This window comes from Emys orbicularis, chromosome 1 (assembly GCF_028017835.1).
Source record: "Emys orbicularis isolate rEmyOrb1 chromosome 1, rEmyOrb1.hap1, whole genome shotgun sequence".
Taxonomy (NCBI): Eukaryota; Metazoa; Chordata; order Testudines; family Emydidae; genus Emys; species Emys orbicularis.
The window spans coordinates 78,804,886-78,824,618 of NC_088683.1; the positions used below are offsets into that span (position 1 = coordinate 78,804,886).

General features: G+C 39.6%; 1 protein-coding gene across 1 annotated transcript in view; it reads left to right on the forward strand.

The window, feature by feature from the left end:
* The window catches only part of TMTC2 (transmembrane O-mannosyltransferase targeting cadherins 2), a 359,943-nt gene that overhangs the window by 130,405 nt on the left and 209,805 nt on the right, over positions 1–19,733 (forward strand). The window contains exon 2 of the mRNA XM_065423466.1: positions 10,526–11,096. Coding sequence (XP_065279538.1) covers positions 10,526–11,096 — 571 coding nt within the window. The remainder of the gene's footprint in view (positions 1–10,525; positions 11,097–19,733) is intronic.

Sequence of the window (19,733 nt, forward strand, 5' to 3'; positions counted from 1 at the left end):
ATCAATGTGCAGCAGCAGTTAAGAAAGCTAACAGAATGTTAAGAACCATTAGAAAAGGGATAGATAGTAAGACAGGAAATATCATAATGCCAGTATATAAATTCATGGAACGTCCACAACTTGAATATTGCATGCAGTTCTGGTTGCCCTATCTCAAAAAAGATATATTAGAATTGTAAAAAGTACATAGAAGGGCAACAAAAATGATTAGGGGTATGGTACAGTTTTCATATGAGGAGAGATTTAAAAAGACCGGGACTGTTCAACCTGGAAAAGAAATGACTAAGGGGGAATATGATAGAGGTCTATAAAATCCATGAATAGTGTGGAGAAAGTGAATAATGAAGTGCTATTTACCCCTGTATGTGAACCACGGGTCACCCAATGAAATTAATAGGCAGCAGGTTTAAAACAAACATAAGCAAGTACTTCTTCATACAACACATAGTCAACCTGTGGAACTTGTTGCCAGAGAGTGTTGTGAAGGCCAAAATTATAACTGGGTTCAAAAATAATTAAACAAGTTCAGGTAGGATAGTCCATCAATGGCTATTAGCCAAGATGGTCAAGGACCCAATCCTGAGTGTCTTTAAAACTCTGACTGCTAGAAGCTGGAACTTGATGGCAGGTGATGGATCACTCAATAAATTGCCCTGTTCAGTTCACTCCCTCTGAAGCATCTGGCATGGCCACTGTGGGAAGACAGGATACTGGGCTGGATGGACCATTGGTCTGATCCAGTATGCTTATTCTTATGGTATGATGCAAGAGAAGGAAATGTCTGAACACTTCAAAATTAGCTATTGAAAGGATCATATTTGAAGAGGACAATATTTTATAGAGTATCTCAACCTTCTTGTAACCAAGACAATTTTAACCTTTAGTTATTTAAAGCTTTCAAAGCCTTTTAGTCAAAGAAAATCAATAAACTGCAGCACACTTCTTTAGTGAAATCCAGCTAGTGCCCAACAGCATTCCAGTGTTGTCAGAGATGAAAGTAAGCCGGTACGTCCTGGTATGGCATACCGGCAAGAGCCGGTGCACCGTACCGGGGCGGCCCGACTTCCCCAGGCGGCAATTTAAAAGGTCTGGGGCTCCCAGCAGCGGCTGGCGCCCCAGGCCCTTTAAATTGCCACCAGAGCCCCGCCGCCGCTACCCCAGGGCTCCGAGGGCTATTTAAAGGGCCTGGGTGGTAGAAGCAGGGGGGTCCTGGGTCCTTTAAATAGCCCCCAGAGCCCTGGAGTAGCGGCGGGGCTCTGGCGGCTATTTAAAGGGCCCAGGGCTCCCGCTACCTCTACGGCCCGGCCCTTTAAATAGCCCCTGGAGCCCTGCTGCTGGAGCCCTGGGGTAGCAGCGGCAGCTGGGAGCTCCGGCCATGGTTTAAAGGGCTTGGGGCATAGCGGCAGCTGAGCCCTGGGCCCTTTAAACTGCTGCCAGAGCCCCCAGCTGCTGCTGCTACCCCAGAGGGGGAGGGGGAGGGTACTTACCGGTACAGGGCGGTCTGGGGCTGGCTCTGACCCCCCCCATCCCCGCCCCTTCTGCCCGAGGCCCCACCCCTTCCAGGGGCCAGAGCCGGCCCCAACCCAGCCCCGTACTGGTAAGTCCCTATTTCTACTTTCACCCCTGAGTGTTGTAAACTACTGGTTCTGTCACTCCTAAGCCACTCTTCCTTGTTTGGAATAATGCAGAGAGAATTCTTCATTCAAAAAGTTATTTGGGGTTTAGGAACTGGCAATTAATAGGCTACTGGTTACCATCTTACATAGTGGTAATAAAAAAATCAAAGCACAGTTTCTAGAATTCTCAAGTCCATTGTGTTTGACTGTAATTTTAATTAATTTCAATTTTTTTTTCTTCACATTCTGGAAATGTTATGTCACTCTGAAAGATAATTCTCTTCAAGGGTATTCGGGAATTTGTAAAATATGGAAAGGATACAGCACCTTATACTGTGGTGTTAGACATCACAAGGGGTTATGGCACATTTGTGGAATTGTAACCTTTCTCTATGCATTTTGTTCTTGTCTTTGTATTAACGTTTTGATAGTTCTTGTGAACATGTGAAGCTAAATATGCTCCCTTCACTCTTACAAAGCTATGATTCACGTAGGTCGCAATTCAGGAAACGCCTTCAGCATAGAGCTGTGTGGAAAAACTGATTTATTGGTTTGCTGGCAGTTCCAGAAAATAAAATAAAATAAAATTGGGTTTGGGTCAAAGTGAAACTTTTTGTTTTTGTTTTTAAATGTTCAGTAGTGAATCAAACAAGTTGGAAACATTTATTTCAGGTCAAACGAAAGGTTTTGTTTGACCCCCCCCCAAAGAAATTTTTTTTGGGGGGGAACTTTTAATAAAAGCAAAGGAAATGAAGAATTAGATTCACAAAAGAGGAAGTGGTGATGTTCTCCCCTCTTACAGCCAGTGGTTAGGGCACTCATATAGGAGGAGGAAGACTCGGGTTTGAATCCTTGCTCTGGAGCAGGGATTTGAACACACATCTCATCTGGAATTGAGGAGTGCTCTAACAGCCAAGCTATTGGCTATTCTGGGATGGATGCCTCTCGTATTGAAGCTATTTCACTCTGTGTAAATAATATTCATTGGCACCTGGAACCAGGGTGTCTCCCCCCCCCAGGTGAGTGCCCTAGGCACTGGGTCATAGTCTTTTTCCCAGTGGCTATGGCCCAATGACTATTAGAGAAAAATTATGGGGCATAATCCCTGGGACATGGAGTATAAGAGGAGCAGCAGCATCACCACCACCTCCTTCTCGACCACCACCCATTTTGTGAATGGTGCCCAAATCTAGTCTGAAAAAATGGAAATATATTATTTCAGAAATATCAAAATGAATCGTTTTGACATGTATGGATTTTTTCCCCCATAGAATGAAACAATTAGCTGAAATAGACACAACTTCACAAAATGTTTCACTTGACCTGACTCTGCATTTTTGGTAACAACTTTCAGATTAAAAATTTGCCCATCTCAGTTTAAGCCTGTGGTTAAGCGCTTTGCTGATCTGTGGCTGTTTCTGAGTAAGAATGATCTTAAAGGCCCATTACATGTTGGTTTTTTCAGTTACTGCACTAAGATAACAGGGTTTGGTATGGAACTACTGTTACTGATGGTCAGGGACTTATCAACACTATAACCATTTTTTACATCTTATTCCGGGGCCCATATACCAGCAACATATTCAGTGCATAGTTCTTACTTCCTGTGTTACATTACACAAGATAAAAGATTTCCCTCTTCAGTGTAAGAGTCCTCAGTGTGACATGGGTAAATCTGTTTATACTCATATAAAAGATCCATAGTATAGGCAGAAGTTTACTAGGCACAGTATAAAGCAGTAGACTTGATACTGACTTTATTTTTCTATATTGTAACTTTTCCCTTTTAATCGGATACAAGTATATCTCCGTGAGAAGGGTGAGGTTTAGTACACACACCCCTTGTCAGTATCTTGGATTGGCTAGGTTTGACGGCTCCCTGCCTACTGTGCTGGCTTTTGTGGATCTCAGTCTAAGGCCCTATCAGTCCCAATTCATTGTATAGGGAGTCTAGGCGCCTAACTTAGGCTTTGTGAATCATAGTGTTCCTGTAATTTTCTAGGTGCCTAAGGGTTAGGTATTGTATCACAATGCTTAACTCCTTTTGAGCATTCAGGCCTAAATCCTTAGTGCTTATAGGTATTTAAACATTTGAATGACTCAAGTTTTAATGTGTTGATGCTGGGCTAAGCTGTTAAGACATTATATGCACTTAGAAAATTTTTCTGACTTTGCAGAGTATCAATAACTCTTGCTAGTGGTTTTAGTGGCAGCGGTCTGACTTACAGGATTCCAGAAGGATCTCAGGAATAAAGAAATGGAGCTTTACCAGTACAGAATGTTGCTAGACTTTTGTCTGTTTGACATGAGCCCAAGTGGGACAACAGCCTCTTGCATGTATTTAGGTGTTCTCCTTTTGGTAAAAATGTGTTCTGTACTTCAAATACTGATGTTCATTTTAAACATGTGGGGACCATTAGCAATGTTAAAGCTGGACACATGGTTTAATGTGTTAAATCATTTTAAAATGTCACATCTGGTTTTTACCCTGGTGATAACACCTGGATCAGTTTAGCACTAGCATATACATTTAGGACATATATAGCTGTTAATTTAAAAAACATCTGTTGATTTTTGTGAGTGTGAACTATTGGATCTTTCACATTCTTGGAGTTTGTTGAAACAGTCTTGCCTGAGACACGCTTGTGCTCCTAGGTGTGCACAGATACAGGCAAATAAATATTCTATAGCTGGTGCTAGAGATTTTTTTTGGTTTGGATGGGGAGATAGGAATTGTTTTGCCATCAGAGCTTTTGTCTTTATCAGACTTCCATTTTCAGATGTGTTGATGGCTGACTATAAGATTTTTTTTTTCAAAACCAATCCATTTTGATACTATGAGTAAGACATCCCACTTTCCTGGGACGTCTGAAATGGGCAGGCATTAAAAATTGAAGAAAGTAGGTTCTCTAACAAGTCTGCAAATCTTTTCTGTGGCTGGCTGAAAGTAAAAATGCCAGTTGTGTTGGAGCTTTGAAAAACGACTTCCCCTGTGACCTGGTGCCTTTTAGAGAGAACAGAGTTTACAGTTCTTTTTCAGAGTGGTGAATGCCTTTGGAGTTTCTCTTATTATTCCCATTAGCAATATTGGACCAATCTGCAGGATATAACCCAAAGGAAAACTATTAGTACGAGAGGGGGAGAAGACAGTGCTAATGTGGCATTTTGTAGTTTCTTTTATCCCAAAATCTTTCCCAGAGCCAACAATTAATACTACTTTCTATCTGTGCAGAACTCAGAATGTTGTGAGTGCAGGAGCCATTATAGGGAACATGTCAGCAGTGCTTTCCAAGGTGTTAAGAAGAGCTGCTCTTAAAATTGCTCTTGAATTGGTTACTCAGTGAGGGTAGCAAAATTAAGTTATTTCTTTGCTTCCTAATTTAATACAAATAACAATTTTCAAATATCAAAACAAAAAACAAATGAAAAAGCTTACTTATTAGTTTTATTTGGGGGAATTGATAAGATATTTAATGCGAACTATACATGCACAGCTGTAAGTATGAGGGGAACTGGTATAGCGAATGACCTTGCAGCTCGGTCCTGCAGTGGTGATCTTAGGTGCTGTAGTTTTTGTCCATTTGTCCTTTTTGGCACATGCTATGATGTTTATTTGTATGTACCCTATTGACTTAAAATGGGAATTAATGAGAATATTTAGAAATAAGAATAAATATCTAGAATTGTGTTTCTCCTTTTCTCTTGCCCATTTTTGAATTTGGGGACAAGTGTTTTCAGGCCTCTGAGTGAGGATTATAATCTCTTCCTTTATTCAGGTCTGTTCATTTCCCCCCACTCTTTCTTTTGCTGGACTCTTCTTGCTAGTGAGTTCCTGTTATGATCCCTCACTTTTTATCACTTGCATCTTTTAAAAGGAGTTTAAGAGAAGCAGCTTTCTCTGAGAATATCACCAATGCCATTCCATAAAATAATTATACCTGTAGTGTAAGAGCCATAGACTTTCAACTCTTTCTTCAACTGTGTTCAGGTTTAAGTTATCATCTGCAAAGTGCCTCATTTCTAATGAGTAGACTGTTTAGGTAACCCAGACCCTACCATCACTGGGGTCTGGATTGCCTTACTGTATGATTATTAAGTTTGAGCCACTGATTGTTCTGAATTGTGCAGTTGAAAGAAATCTGGTAAACTTCCAGAATGGTCAGACAAGATCAACTGATGAAAAAGTAAATGTTATTGGTTTAAGGAGTTGCCTCTTGAAACCTTACTAAGCTATTATGATGTGAACTGATTATTTTCTTTCCTAGGATTGAGAGTCCATAAGTCTGTTTCATGGAAGCACAGAAAGTCACTGCCACTTCGTGGAACATTTTTTTTTAAATACTTCAGCTTAGTTTAAAATTCACATTTCTTTCCCATTTTCCTTTACCTATTCTCCTTTTAGAGGGTGGTATTGGAAAATACTTTCTCAATGAGCTCTGGGGATTATGTACTCTATGGATGTTTGTGTAGTATGGTCTATCTTTAGACAGCAATAGTGAAATTTCCTATTCCTTGCTTTTTAAAATTTGACGTTTGCAATATGCCTTAGTACTGCCTGGTTCTTCTGATGTTTATATGGAAATTGTATTCCTGCATCCTTTTGTGCAATGAATGACAAAAATCTTGCCTAGAATGTTTTTTATTAGATTGCATAATATGAAACAGTAGTAGCTGAATGCTAGCCAGCGGCCTATAGGAGACTGCCTCTTTGCTGTAGGACACTTAACTTTTGTTCAATTGTGTTGCCTCACACTCCAGAGGATGAACAGAGTCCTCTTTACTTGTAAACAGTTCAGAAAAAAATAATCCGAGGGAATGCATTTTTGTCAGTACTATAGATTTTGGAGCAGAGAGGAGACAGACTGTGATATGACTTAAACCATCAAGTAAATGCTATGGAACCAGCAAGTTCAATGTTTTTTTTTTATGACATTTACTTGAAAATGCTAGAATATGCTATCTTGCTTGCATGCACTGCAGCTCTCCTGAAACTTCAGAGATGTCAGGATTTTATACCTAAGCAGAGTGTGATCAATACTGTACATAAAATTTTAAATCAAGGCTTGCAGATAAAGAGCTCTAACCTGGAAAGGGTTAGAGTTATGACAGATTTGTTGCTAGGTCTGTAAAGAATTACTTGAGTGACAGTGGTTTTGGACTGCACACTACATACTTCTTTGCAAATATGAGACAGGTATGGTTAGTTTCTGGAGGGAAGGAGAATATGGGTGACGTGTCTAGTTGAGAAGGGAGGTCTTTACAAGAAGTATGAATTTGTACCCTACTTCACTCCTTATGAAATGTAGCTGATCTATGGGGAAAGTACTGTGTTGTACAGGGTTATGTTATTCCTGTGTATTGATGTCATAATCATTTAATGACTTTGTTATTTAAAACTATTACTTATATGGTTTTAATAATGGTGTTTATCATTGTTTTCAGAAAAATGACCAAACCCACACACATACACATTCTGCCTGAGTTAGGGCAGTGGCAGTTGAACTGCCACTTTATCCTTTGGGGTTTCTGCCTAGGAGAATATATTTAACTTTTAAAGGGGCTTCCATACTCCATCAGTGTATCTTTCAATCACTCTTAGCCATGCTCACTGGGATTTATCTGTGCCAGTGCTGCCATCCCCATATAATCTATATGTCAGCCAAGGCCTTGAACTTCGTTATCCCAAAGAATAGTTGTAATTCTGTGCAGTATCTAGCCCCAAACCTGCTCCATTCTCCCGTGAATTTCTGTTCCTCTGTTGGTTGCTCTCAAAGCTGTTATCGCCAATTGTGAAATCACAAACAGAGGCTCTATTAAGATTTCCGAAAAGGAGTAAAGAGCAGGAGCAGATAAAAGCTTTTAAAAACAAAAATTATCCCCTCCCTTGCCCAATCCCCCAAAATAAAAAATGTCCTCTATTAGTAGTAGTGAAAGGAAAAAGTGTTTGTGGGGTTGGGAAAACAAACACAGGCAACCTGATCCATGGTAGAAGCAGAACTCAAAATGAAAAATGTAAAGTGTTTTAAGAGGCATCACCAGATCTTTAAAGGATTTATGGCGACCTCTTCATAACCTCCATACGTGCAGAGACAAAAGGACATGCAGACAGTAAGCATGTCTAAAGGCATTAGAGGAATGTGCTTTAGACAATGGAACTGCTGAGCTACATGGCATTTAGAGTATTTGCATGGAGTTGCTACAGTTTATCATATAAGCATTTTTTATTAAAGAAATGTGTCACTCTCACACACAAGTCCCTTAAAATAATGGCATAAAAATAAGATGGCCTATATGAGACTCCTGAGATCACTTTTTATATTTTTCCAGCTAAAGTGTCTGTTATATCCTTTCTAGTGCAGAAAAGGACTTTAGCTTCAACATTTACTTTCAGATCTGAATTTCAGGCCTTTCCTCTCTGCTGTCTAAATTTAAAGACTTGATTTTGGCCAGTCTCTCTAGTGCGTGTCCATGTGTGTCCATGTGGAAGGAGTGAGTATGGAAAAACATAATGTTGTATCTCTGTGTTCCATGTTGAAGAAGAAGAACCTTCTCGTCATAGTGTTCTAGTAACTCTTTTCTCAACATATTGGGTAGAATACTGGCCCCTTTGAATTCAGTGGGAATTTGTCCATCATCTTTACAGATTCATAGATTATAAAGCCAGATGGGATGTTTTTGATCATCTGACCTCCTGCATAACACAGGCCATAGGACTTCCCTGAATTAAAACTGGTTTGAACTAAAGCATTTCTTTTTAGAAAAAAAAATCCAATTTTGATTTAAAAGTTTCTTGTGATGGAGAATCCATCACAGTCCTTAATATGTTGTTCCAGTGATTAATTACCCTCACTGTTAAAAATGTATACCTTATTTCCAGTCTGAATTTGTCTAGCTTCAACTTCCAGCCACTGAATCTTGTTTTACCTTTGTCTGCAAGACTGAAGATACCTCTTATCAAATTTCTGCTCTTAGACACTTACAGACTGTGATCAAGTCACCCCTTAAGTTTCTCTTTGTTAAGCTAAATAGATTGAGCTCCCTTAGGCTCTCACTGTAAGGCATGTTTTCCAATTCTTTAATTCTCTTGGTTCTTCTTTGAACCCTCTCCAATTAATCAACATCCTTCTTGAATTGTGGACACCAGAACTGGACACAGTATTCCAGTAGTGGTCACACCTGTGCCAAATAGAGGTTTTATAACCTGTCTATTCCTTCTTGATATTTCCCTGTTTATACTTCCAACCACCTCACTAGATCTTTAGGCCACAGCATCACACTGGGAGCGCATGTTCAGTTGATTATCCACCATGACCCCCAAGTCTTTTTCAGGGTCACTGCTTCCCAGAATAGAGTTCTCCATCCTGTTAACTATGGCTGTTAAATAAGACTACAGTGGAGCTAGGATTCCATCCCTTCTCTAAAAATGGGTTTTTACGAATTGTGAAGCATGTCAGTGAAGTAAAAGGCATATCCATCTGCTCCTTTGCTCTGGGGTGTTCTCTAACTGTGCCATGTCACTGGAAAGAACTGTGAAGTGATTTTTCAGTTCACTGGTGCACGTGTTTTCCCACAATATATTGCAGCCTCTTGGTGAAAATAAATGTGATTTGGCAAATGAATTGCATTTGCTGTGCCCTCTTCGTGCCATGTGATGTTTTTGGTAAATGTCTGGGCTTATTTGTTGTATTTAGTCCCAGTTGGGAAGGTAGGCCCTGACACAGGTGGCTCTGTAACTAGCAAATCTGAACTCAGAGAGACTATCACTGACTACATGTTTGTACAGCTCCTAGTACAATGGAGCTTCGACCTGATTGGACTCTAGGTGCTACTGTAATATAAATGTTTAGTAATAATAATAACAGTGTCCATTCTGTATTTAGTAGTTAGAACAAGGCATCTTGAAACAAGAATTTTATAAAGATTGTTTTACATATGGGGCAAGCTATTATTTGAACACTGGACATCTATTTAAGCTGTGTGGGTCTAAAACCTTCTCCCATATTGTGATTTGTAAATACAGATTATAGGATTTGTAAGAATAAATAGTTTTGCAAATGTTATGGTGGACAGGTTTCTACTGAGCTGAACGTAGACATGCAGACCACAAACGGATAAAACTAAGCTCTTACACTAAGTTTTACTTTTACAGTAAGGTAGTCACAGCATAGAATTCATAGAGTAGTACATCTTAAAATGTAAAATATAAATCTTTTATAAATTTAAGATATTCGAAGAAAAGGTGGAATTGTATCCTTAACATACTCTGTCTTCTGGCCACACCTATGGCATTCTCTGAGAATTCTATGTCAGGCAAAATATATACAGGAAAGTCTATGAACGGGCCAATGTAGCAGCACAAAATATGCATATGTCTAGTGACTTCATGTAGTTATTGTTCATCCATGACAGTCAGAATCATTCTAACATCTAAATTAAAATTTGAGTATGAAAGGCCAGCTGGGGTTTTAGTTCTGAATTGCTCGAGGATCAGTTGTTTCAACAATGTTTGTCAGTTTCTCAGTTTTTCATATTTCTTTTATATTTTAATTATAATCCATCAAATCTTAAGCGATTGCTCATGGGCTAGACTCAGATGAATGTCATCGAAGGGTGTTTTATTTAATGGCTTCAGCATAACATCTGTTTCTAATGTTTTAAAAGCCAATTTATATGGAAATTTATTTTAGAAAAAGTCGATAGATACAGACACTTTTAACACCTCTTGTACTCTAGTAAAAATTCAGAACTCAAAGTAAAATAGCATTGACATAATGCCATTTTCTTGCTTGCACAACATAAAGAATAACGAAACAAGGACCTTTTTGCATTGCCGTAGCAATATGATTGTATCTTCTCAGTTGTCTTTTTTGACTGTTTGATTCATTTCTTTCTTTTTATTTTTTTAATAGCCGAGCTATCAAGACAAACCAGGATCTTCTGCCAGAAACTCCCTGGATCCACATATTCTACAATGATTTTTGGGGAACTCTCCTCACCCACAGCGGGAGTCACAAGTCCTACCGTCCTCTCTGCACGCTCTCCTTTCGCATTAACCATGCAATTGGAGGCATGGATCCTTGGAGCTACCACCTTGTAAATGTTCTGTTACATGCTGCAGTCACCGGGCTTTTCACAAACTTCTCCAGAATCTTGTTTGGGGATGGATATTGGACCTTAATCGCAGGCCTGCTGTTTGCGTCTCATCCCATCCACACTGAAGCAGTGGCAGGAATTGTGGGGAGGGCTGATGTTGGAGCCTGCTTCTTTTTTCTGCTCTCATTGATGTGTTATGTTAAACATTGCTCTACAAGAAGCTACTCAACCAGCACTTGGGGCTGGATCTTGGGGACAGGACTCTGTGCTGGCTGCAGCATGTTGTGGAAGGAGCAAGGAGTGACTGTTCTAGCAGTTTCAGCAGTTTATGACGTCTTTGTGTTTCACAGGCTGAAAATGAACCAAATCATTCCTTCTATATATAAAGTAAGTGACTCTCTGCCCACCTTAGTTATTTGTTTTATAAAGCAGCAGTCACTAAATTAATCAGATGCCAACTTTATCTTCCGGTATAGCTTATCAGGGATGTCAGCCCTCTGCGAAATATGCACAGATGCCTTATACTGAAAGTATAATTAAAACCATTCAGTAAATATTTTTTTGTATTAGTGCCTGGCATTTAAACCATGTGGTATTACCCATCTTTTCATGCTGAGGATGTATTTCATTCATTTGCTCCCATCTCTTCCAATCTTCCCACTCTGTTTACCATCTAGCTCTTGGTATTTAGCTCCTTTTTGCATGTTGTTATCTCCTTGTATCTTGTCAATTCAGTTTACTGTGGTTGAGTATGCAAGTACATCAGCTGATATAAATCTACAAGCCTCCCTGAAGCAAAGAGAGAGCACTTAATGTTCAGGTTCAACAGAAATGCACAAGACCTGAATTTAGGGCTCTGGCATACTTTTCCCCCTAGTAGGAGCTGCCATGCAGATCTATTACAACCTCCTCCAGAAGAAATATTTCTCAGAATGGAACTAGTGGCTCACAAGCAAAACAGAAAAGCCTCCTCTGTTGTTTGCATTACAGCAGTGCCTAGAAGTCCCATCTGAGACCAGGGCTCCATTGTGCTTGGCGCTGTACAGAGTAAGAGAAAAGCTGACCAAATTTTTTTCTGATGGATCAATTTCCCATTGGAAAATGCAGATTTGAAAATATCAAAACGTTTCATGGGAACATATCAGTTTCACCATTTTTAATAGTAAGTTATCAAAATGTTTAGTTCCATGAGGTCAAAGCACTTTGTTTTGACATCTGATATTATAAAAGTCTAAATGAAGCCCTTCACCCTTATTGAAATGAATTACTTTGGAAATTTCGTTTTGTGGGAAATTTTGAAATTTCAACTTTTTGTTCCAATTCAAGACAAAAAGAAATTCTGAAATGCTTGACTTTCCCACAGAATGGAAATTCCAAGTTTTAATCAGCTCAATTTAAGAGACAAATCCTAGCCTTGATGAGTTTATGATGACATGGCAGACAAGAGGTAGTCACCCAGCAGTCTTCTGCTAACCTGGTGTCAACTTACTAACTAATGTCAACTTACATTAAACACTTTGTTTACTCAGGTGTTTGTCTGAGAATGTAAGAACGCTTCTGAGCACAGTTGCCAACTTTCACACGGTAAATAAGCACCCCGACTTTCATAATAAGCCAAAAATCAAGCTAATCCCATTTCAAAACAAGGCCAAAACAAGGCAATCCCTAAGAACCCCAACACTCTATGTGACTAGATCCCTCTGGCGTGCAGTCTGGGACTGTGGTGGTCCCGCTGTGTACCCCGACTCGCTTCCCCCCCACACCTTGCCCCTGCTTGCGAGGAGCTGATCAAAAAAGAAGCAACAAACTACAAGCCAAAAACTAGCCAACAAGCAACTCACAAGCCAATTAAGCCAAAAACAAGCCCAATTTTTGTGTTTTTTTTCCGTGGGTTTGGCATGTCTGCTTCTGAGAGCCAATGAACAAATAGCATGAGTACACTAAATAGTGACTTGTGTGGAAAAAGAAAATGTGTATGTGTATTTAACTGCAATTTGCATTTTAAAGTTATATGGTGGTATTTTTCAAACATTTGGTACATAATTCTGTAGTCATGTTTGAAAATCTCACTCATTATCCATAAAAGAAAATGAGGGATAAAACTCTATTTTTATTCCTACTGTGTACATATTTCCTAATATGTCAAATTTGAAATACATTTTGTTGATCTTCCTATCTAAACTAAACCACAAGCCCTTTTCTCTTCTTATGATCAAAATCCTCTCATGGATCCTTCTCCAAATTCTGTCTTCCCACCTGGACTGAAGGCAAGCAGTTGATGTTTGGGTCCATGGAATAACTAACATTAGGACAGTCAAGAGGAGTCAAGATGGAAACAAATGCAGTTTTAGGCAGGGGATTTGCTGCTCAATTCTATCCCATCCACTCCAGCTTTGTATCTTGCTATTTATTTCCTTTCCCTGAGTGGAGGATTTCATATTTACCGTAGAGGTATCAAGTCTTTGTATTATTTTTTGTTAAATTTATGTTGTTTTTTGGCAAATAACACTGAGGCGGTTGTTTTGTTTTTGAAGATTTACACCACATGCACAGGGAACATGGCTCTGGCAGCACTTCTCAGGAGAGGAGAAGGCCACGGCTGGGTTGCTGCTATGTACAGTGCTTTTTCAGGAGCACATGAGGAAATAAATCTGGATTATGAGACGTTCAGGCCTGAATCCAATCCTTCTTAAAACCTGTGTGTTTGGGGACAGGTCTACCACCCATATTCTTCAACCTGTGTATTGGGTGGGATGCCCCTCCAACAGCCTTGCTCTTCTGAGTCGACTCTTATACCTATAGAGTATGAGAGTTGTGATGTCCTTACCACGCTGGTGCAAATGAACAGAAAGCACTCTGATGCATTGCCAAACTTGCTCTGTCAGCATCTGAATTATCATCTGAAATAAATCTATAAAACTAGATAAATATAGATGTGACTTTGAGGTGTCCAACGTGATAATAGTAGTAGAACGATTGACTTTTTGTAAATATGGTTAAGTTGTCACTGTCCTAAAACTTATTCTTCCTTCACAGTCTGCGATCCATAATGCCTGGACTTCTTTGATGTTTGGTTCTCTCTTCCTGTGTACTTGCTTCTGTTTTGGTGTTATTAGCAAATTCAGTCACGAATTAATTTAGACTAAAACTCCAGGCAAAGGCATGAAGCAGCGGTACTGGTTGCAGGGAGAAACTTGGGTATTTTGTGTATTTTGTGTTTCAAAAAAGCCTCTGGACAACACACACTTATCCTGAACTGGGTGACAACTATTAGGTAGTACCACTATTGGAAGATTGAATGCTTCTTGATTTCAAATCTCCAAGTGGAACACAATTTGGGTGAAAGTGATCATGAAATGATGTATTTCACCAGGAAGAAAATCTAAGGGATAATGAAGTTCAGGAGAGCTGGCAGTTTCTCAATGAGAATATTAAATGCACAACTACAAACTAACCCAGTTCAAAGGAAAGATAGGAAGAATGGTAAGAGGCCAATAAACTTCCATCAGGAGCTCTTTAGTGACCTGAAAATCAAAAAGAAACACTAAAAAAAAAAAAAGTGGAAACATGGACAAATTGCTAAGAAGGAGTACAAAAGTATAGCACAAGCATGTAGGGACAAAATCAGAAAGGCAAAGACACAAAATGAGTAGCACCTAGCAAGGGCCATAAAAAGCAATGAGAAGAGGTTATTTAAATACAGTAGGTGCAAGAGAAAGACAAAGGAAAATGTAGGTCCTCTACTTAGCTTGGAAGGAGAGCTAATAACTGATGACATCCAAAAAAGGCTGAGCTGTTTAATACTTGTTTTGCTTGTCTTCTCTAAAAAGGTAAATTGTGACCAAATACTTAACACAATTAATATTAACAACGAGGGAGAAGGAACAAGTCAAAAGAGGGAAAGAACAGGCTAAAGAATATTTAGGTAAGTCAGATGTATTCAAGTTAGCAGGCCCTGATGAAATTCATCACAGGGTATTTAAGGAACTAGCTGATGCAATCTTGGAGCTGTAAGCAATTATTTTTGAGAACTCATGGAGGATTGGTGAGGTCCCGGATGACTGGAGAAGGGCAAATATATTTTTTAAAAAGGGGAACAAAGAGGACCTTCGATACCTGGAAAGGTATCGGAACAAATTTATTAAGCAATCAATTTTTAAGTTCCTAGAGGATAATAGGGTTATAAGGAATAGCCAGCATGGATTTGTAAGGAACAAGTCATGCCAAACCAACCTAAATTCCTTCTTGGACAGGGTTATGGGCCTATTGGATGGGGGGGTGGGGGGGGGGGGGAAAGCAGAAGATGTGTTAGATCTTGATTTTTAGTAAGACTTTTGACACTTGACATTCTCAGAAGCAAGCTAGGGAAATGTGGCCTAGATGAAATTACAAAAAGGCACATGCCCAACTGGTTGAAAGACCATAAAATAACCTTAAGAGTAGTTATCAATGGATCACTTTCAAACTGGGAGGGCTTACCTAGTGTGGTCCCTTTGGGGGTCAGTCATAGGTCCGATACTATTAAATATTTTCCATTAATGATTTGGATAATGGAGTGGAGAGTATGCTTATAAAATCTACATATAACACCACACTGGAAGAGGTTGCAAGGACTTTGAGGACACGATTAGAATTCAGAATGATCTTGACAAAATTAGAGAATTGGTCTGAAATTAATAAGATGAAATTCAGTAGGGACAAGTGCAAAATACTACACTTATGAAGGAAAAATCAAATGCACAAATACAAAATGGAGAATAACTGTCATGGTGATGGTGGTGGTGGAGATGCAGTAAAGGATCTGGGAGTTATAGTGAATCAGAAACTGAATATGAACCAAGAATATGATGCAGTTGCAAAAAAAGACTAATGTCATTCTGGAGTTTATTAACAGGAGTGTTATATGTCAGACACGGGAGGTAGCTGTCCTGCTCTATTTTGGCACTGGTGAGGCCTCAGCTGGATTGTGTCCAATTCTGGGCACCACACTTTAGGAAAGATGTGGACAAATTGGAGACAGTTCAGAGGAGCGCAATAATAAATCTGACCTATGAAGAAAGGTTTAAAAAAACTAGGTATGTTTAGTCTTCAGAAAAGAAGACTGAGAAGGGACCTAATACATCTTCAAATATGTTAAGGGCTGTTCTAAAGAGGACAGTGATCCATTGTTCTCCATGTGCACTGAAGGTAGGACAAGAAGTAATGAGCTTAATCTGTAGCAGGGGAGATTTAGGTTAGATATTAGGAAATTTTTTGTAACTATAAGAAGCTCTGGAATAGGTTTCCAGAGGAGATTGTGGAATCTCCCTCACTGGAGATTTTTAAGAACAATTTGGACAATATCCTGTCAGGGATGATTTAGATATACTTGGTCCTGTCTCAGCTCAGGGGTCTGGACAAGATGATTGGTTGAGGTCCCTTCCAGCCGTACATTACTATGATTCTGTGAATGTGAAGAAGTAGAAGCAGCTCTCCATACTTCTTGGAAGATCCCCAGAGAGAGCACAGTTTGATAACTATTTATTGATTTTATTTCCATTTTGTTTGGCATCTCTGGACTCATATATAGAATGTATTTATTTATTGATAGTTTGCAGTAACCATATTGAGGTAATGTCAAAACTCCTCCATATAAGTCCCAAACCAAAACTTTCCTACAGATCTCTCATGCACTTCTAAATGTTAAAGAAAAAAAAAAGTCTATCTAACTATGTATTTATCTGGATCCCATCACTATGAAGCACTGAAATACTCCAATCTTAACTGAATTTAACTTGGCAGCATCTCTAAGAGAAAAGGTAAATAAGGAGCTGAAGCATGGAGAGACTAAGCAATTTGCTCAGGATCACATGAGCAGTCAGTGGGAAAACCTGAAACAGAATCTTGGTCTCCTGAGTCTCCATCCCATGCCTTAAACAACAAGATCATCCTTTAGATCACAGAACTGGAAGTCAGGAAATCTGGCTTCTTTTCCCTTTGCCTTGAACTTTCTATGACTTGGCTTAAGCCAACAAATCTCTGTACCTCAGTTTCCCCAGCAGTAAAATGGGGAAAGTACTTCCCTATTTGACAGTGGTGCTGATTAGAAATCCATGGCTTCAGCAGAGCACAGATACTATTATGAATGCCATAGGAATGTATACAAATAAATAAAAATAAAATAAAACCAAACCATTTGAATGCTGTGTAAAAAAAAAAAAAAAATGCACCTCTTCCTTCTTTAATATCCTCACATACTTCTTTAAGCAGCTCTGATTTGTGTCCCTCTCTTCAGGAAGATTGCTGCTTGAGCAGCAGCTTCCTCAGCACCAGAGAAACTTCCCTTCAGCCACCTAAACTCCCAAGTGGGCTCCTCAACAGCTAATATCCCTGTTTCTCCTGAGAGGCTTAAATTAGAGACATTTTCTATTTACCTTTCAGGGTTTTAATTTCTTTTTTTATAAACAACTTGCATTTTATAAGAATACATTGTCATGGAAGATGAATGGCATGTCATGGATACTGGGAGTATCTCCTCAGGCTTGAGCAGCAGCTGCCTTTTATCTTCTGGAAGCTGTCAGTCTCCTCAGCTGCTGTTCGATAGCTTGTCTGTGCTCTTCTGCTCGCCAGTTCTGGAGCAGGAGCTTCACTTCTATTGAAGGCCAGCAGGGCCCTCTAGTTCTAGTTCCTGAACACTGTATGGGAGTTAGGGTATGTCTACATTGCATGGGGTGTGTGATTGCAGTATGTGTGGATATACCTGAGCTAGCTTTAATCTATCTAGCTCAGGTGCTGATAGCAGTGCAGCTCTGGCTTCAGGATGACCTAGCTGCCTGAGTGAGTACCCAGGGTTCCAGGCAGGCTTGTACAGCCCATGCTGAAGCTATGCAGCCATGTCTTCACTGCTGTCATTACCTGAGCTAGCTAGATCAAAGCTAGCATGGGTAAGTCTACACGAGCTGCAGTCATTTCCCCCATTGAAATGTAGGCATATCCCTAGATGGGTGAAATTTAATTCCCCTCTGCAAGGGAGAAATTATTGCAATTTAGAGGAGAAAATAGATTTAAAAGCCAAGTTAAAGCAAACAAGTCACCTTTATCTAAAGATCCACTGTGCTGTGCTCACTCTAATATTATACAACTCAGACCTGCATAGCAGCATTAGAAGACCTTTCTCAACCTTTTTATATTTCAGAGTGCACTTTGAGCCTTACCATTAACCCTGTGGTGAGATTGAAATACTGCTCCCCTGGAGGGCTGGAAATAATTTTCTAGGCATGCTGCAAAGCCTGTTGGTTGGCTATTTGGGAATAGCTGAGTCACTTGGATTTGGGGCTTGTTGTGGGTTCTGATTTGTAATATGTTTGCTGACCAGGTGTTGGCATCGAGGAGTGGGGGATGGAGGGAAGGGCAAGAAAGTTGCTGCTGTTTTGGTTTGAAATGATTTTTATGTGCATCTTCTAAAGTAATATCAAGGATGACTATAGCCCAGGATAAGTGTTCTTAACAAGAAATCCTGGCCCCACTGACATCAAAGGCAAAGCTTCTGTTGACATCAGTGGGGCCAGGATTTTACCCCTTACTTTTTATTTAAATTTAGTATATGAATAAATTTATCATGTAAGGCTTCCTAGGGTACTGATACTGAATTTAGCAAAGAATAAAAGAATATCTTGGACACAGTTTCCAATCATAAGCTGTCCTATGGGATGTGACAAAACAGAGTCAGACAAACAAAAATGGTGAAAGTTTGAGATTTCTCATTAATCTCTGACTTGTGGATTTATTTTTAACTTATTTATTTTACCTCTTGGTTTACCATTGTTATGGGCTCTGGACAATATTCCCTAGGCAAGGATTGAAAATATCCCCTGAAAATATCCCAGCGTCATCACTTTCTGTACAATCCCAGTTTTTATTGAGTTATTTATTTTAAAGTTTCTAACTCTTGTGATTGAAAAGCTAACTATCCACATGTGGATTGAGTGTGGCCAAAATAGTGATGCAGGCTGCAGACAGACCACATCAGTGTCTCTGCTGCTGCTCACAGCTTTCTTAAGCTGGAATATAGTGAAAACAGACCAAATGTCTCGTCAGTTCTTCACAGTTGCTGCTCAGAACACTATGGACATCATAGAAGTAGTGGGTCAATTTCATTGTGCTATCCTATTTGGGGCAAATCTGTGTATGCAATGAAAGGAAAGAGAAGGAAAGTTGAAGAAAAGAGGAAACAGACAATTCAGGAAAAGTTAGGTGCTTAGGGTGTTAGCCTGGGACTTGGGAGACCTGGATTGAATTCTTTGCTTTGCCACTGGCTTCCTGTGTAGCTGTAGGCAAGTCACTTCATCTCTCTCTGCCTCAGTTCCCCATCTGTAAAATAGGGGATAGTAGTATGTCTTGACCCCACAGAAGTGTTGAGAATAAATGCATTAAAAGCTGTCAGGTGCTCAGATATTATGGCAATGGGTGCCTTTAAAAGTACCTATAATAGGAAGGTGGCATTGGGAGATGTCAGGATGGTATTTTTCACCTTAGTTTTAGTCCTTGGACTAGTTGGTGTCAGGTAAAAGTGGCACTGCTCTATTGCAAAACAGCTATAACCTGTATGCTGGGCATACTCCTGTTGTTGTGATTGTGTGAGTAGCTGTATTGCTGCTTTTCCATAACAAACGCATTGCAACATTACACTGTGAATTTACTGGAATGCCAAGGCTTCAAAACGCTGATGTGGTGTGGTAGATGCAAAGCAGGACCACCAGCAAAGCAGATAAAGTCTCTTACTTAGCATCTATTTTTATGCATTTACAGTTTTTTAAATGTACAGTGAAATATATATTTTTTCATATAGCTGTCTATTAAAATCTAAATTCTGCCCTCTGACACACAGGAATGGATCTCATTTGTTTCCATGGGAGATGCATGTACACATTAATGGGTAGAATTTGGCCCTAAGTGTTTTCCTTCCTTTTGCCAAATGTTGTTGCATCCCAGTCTGGATGTGACATGCAGACCCCTTTGGCTAGTTGAAAAGTCTGTCTGAAGCCC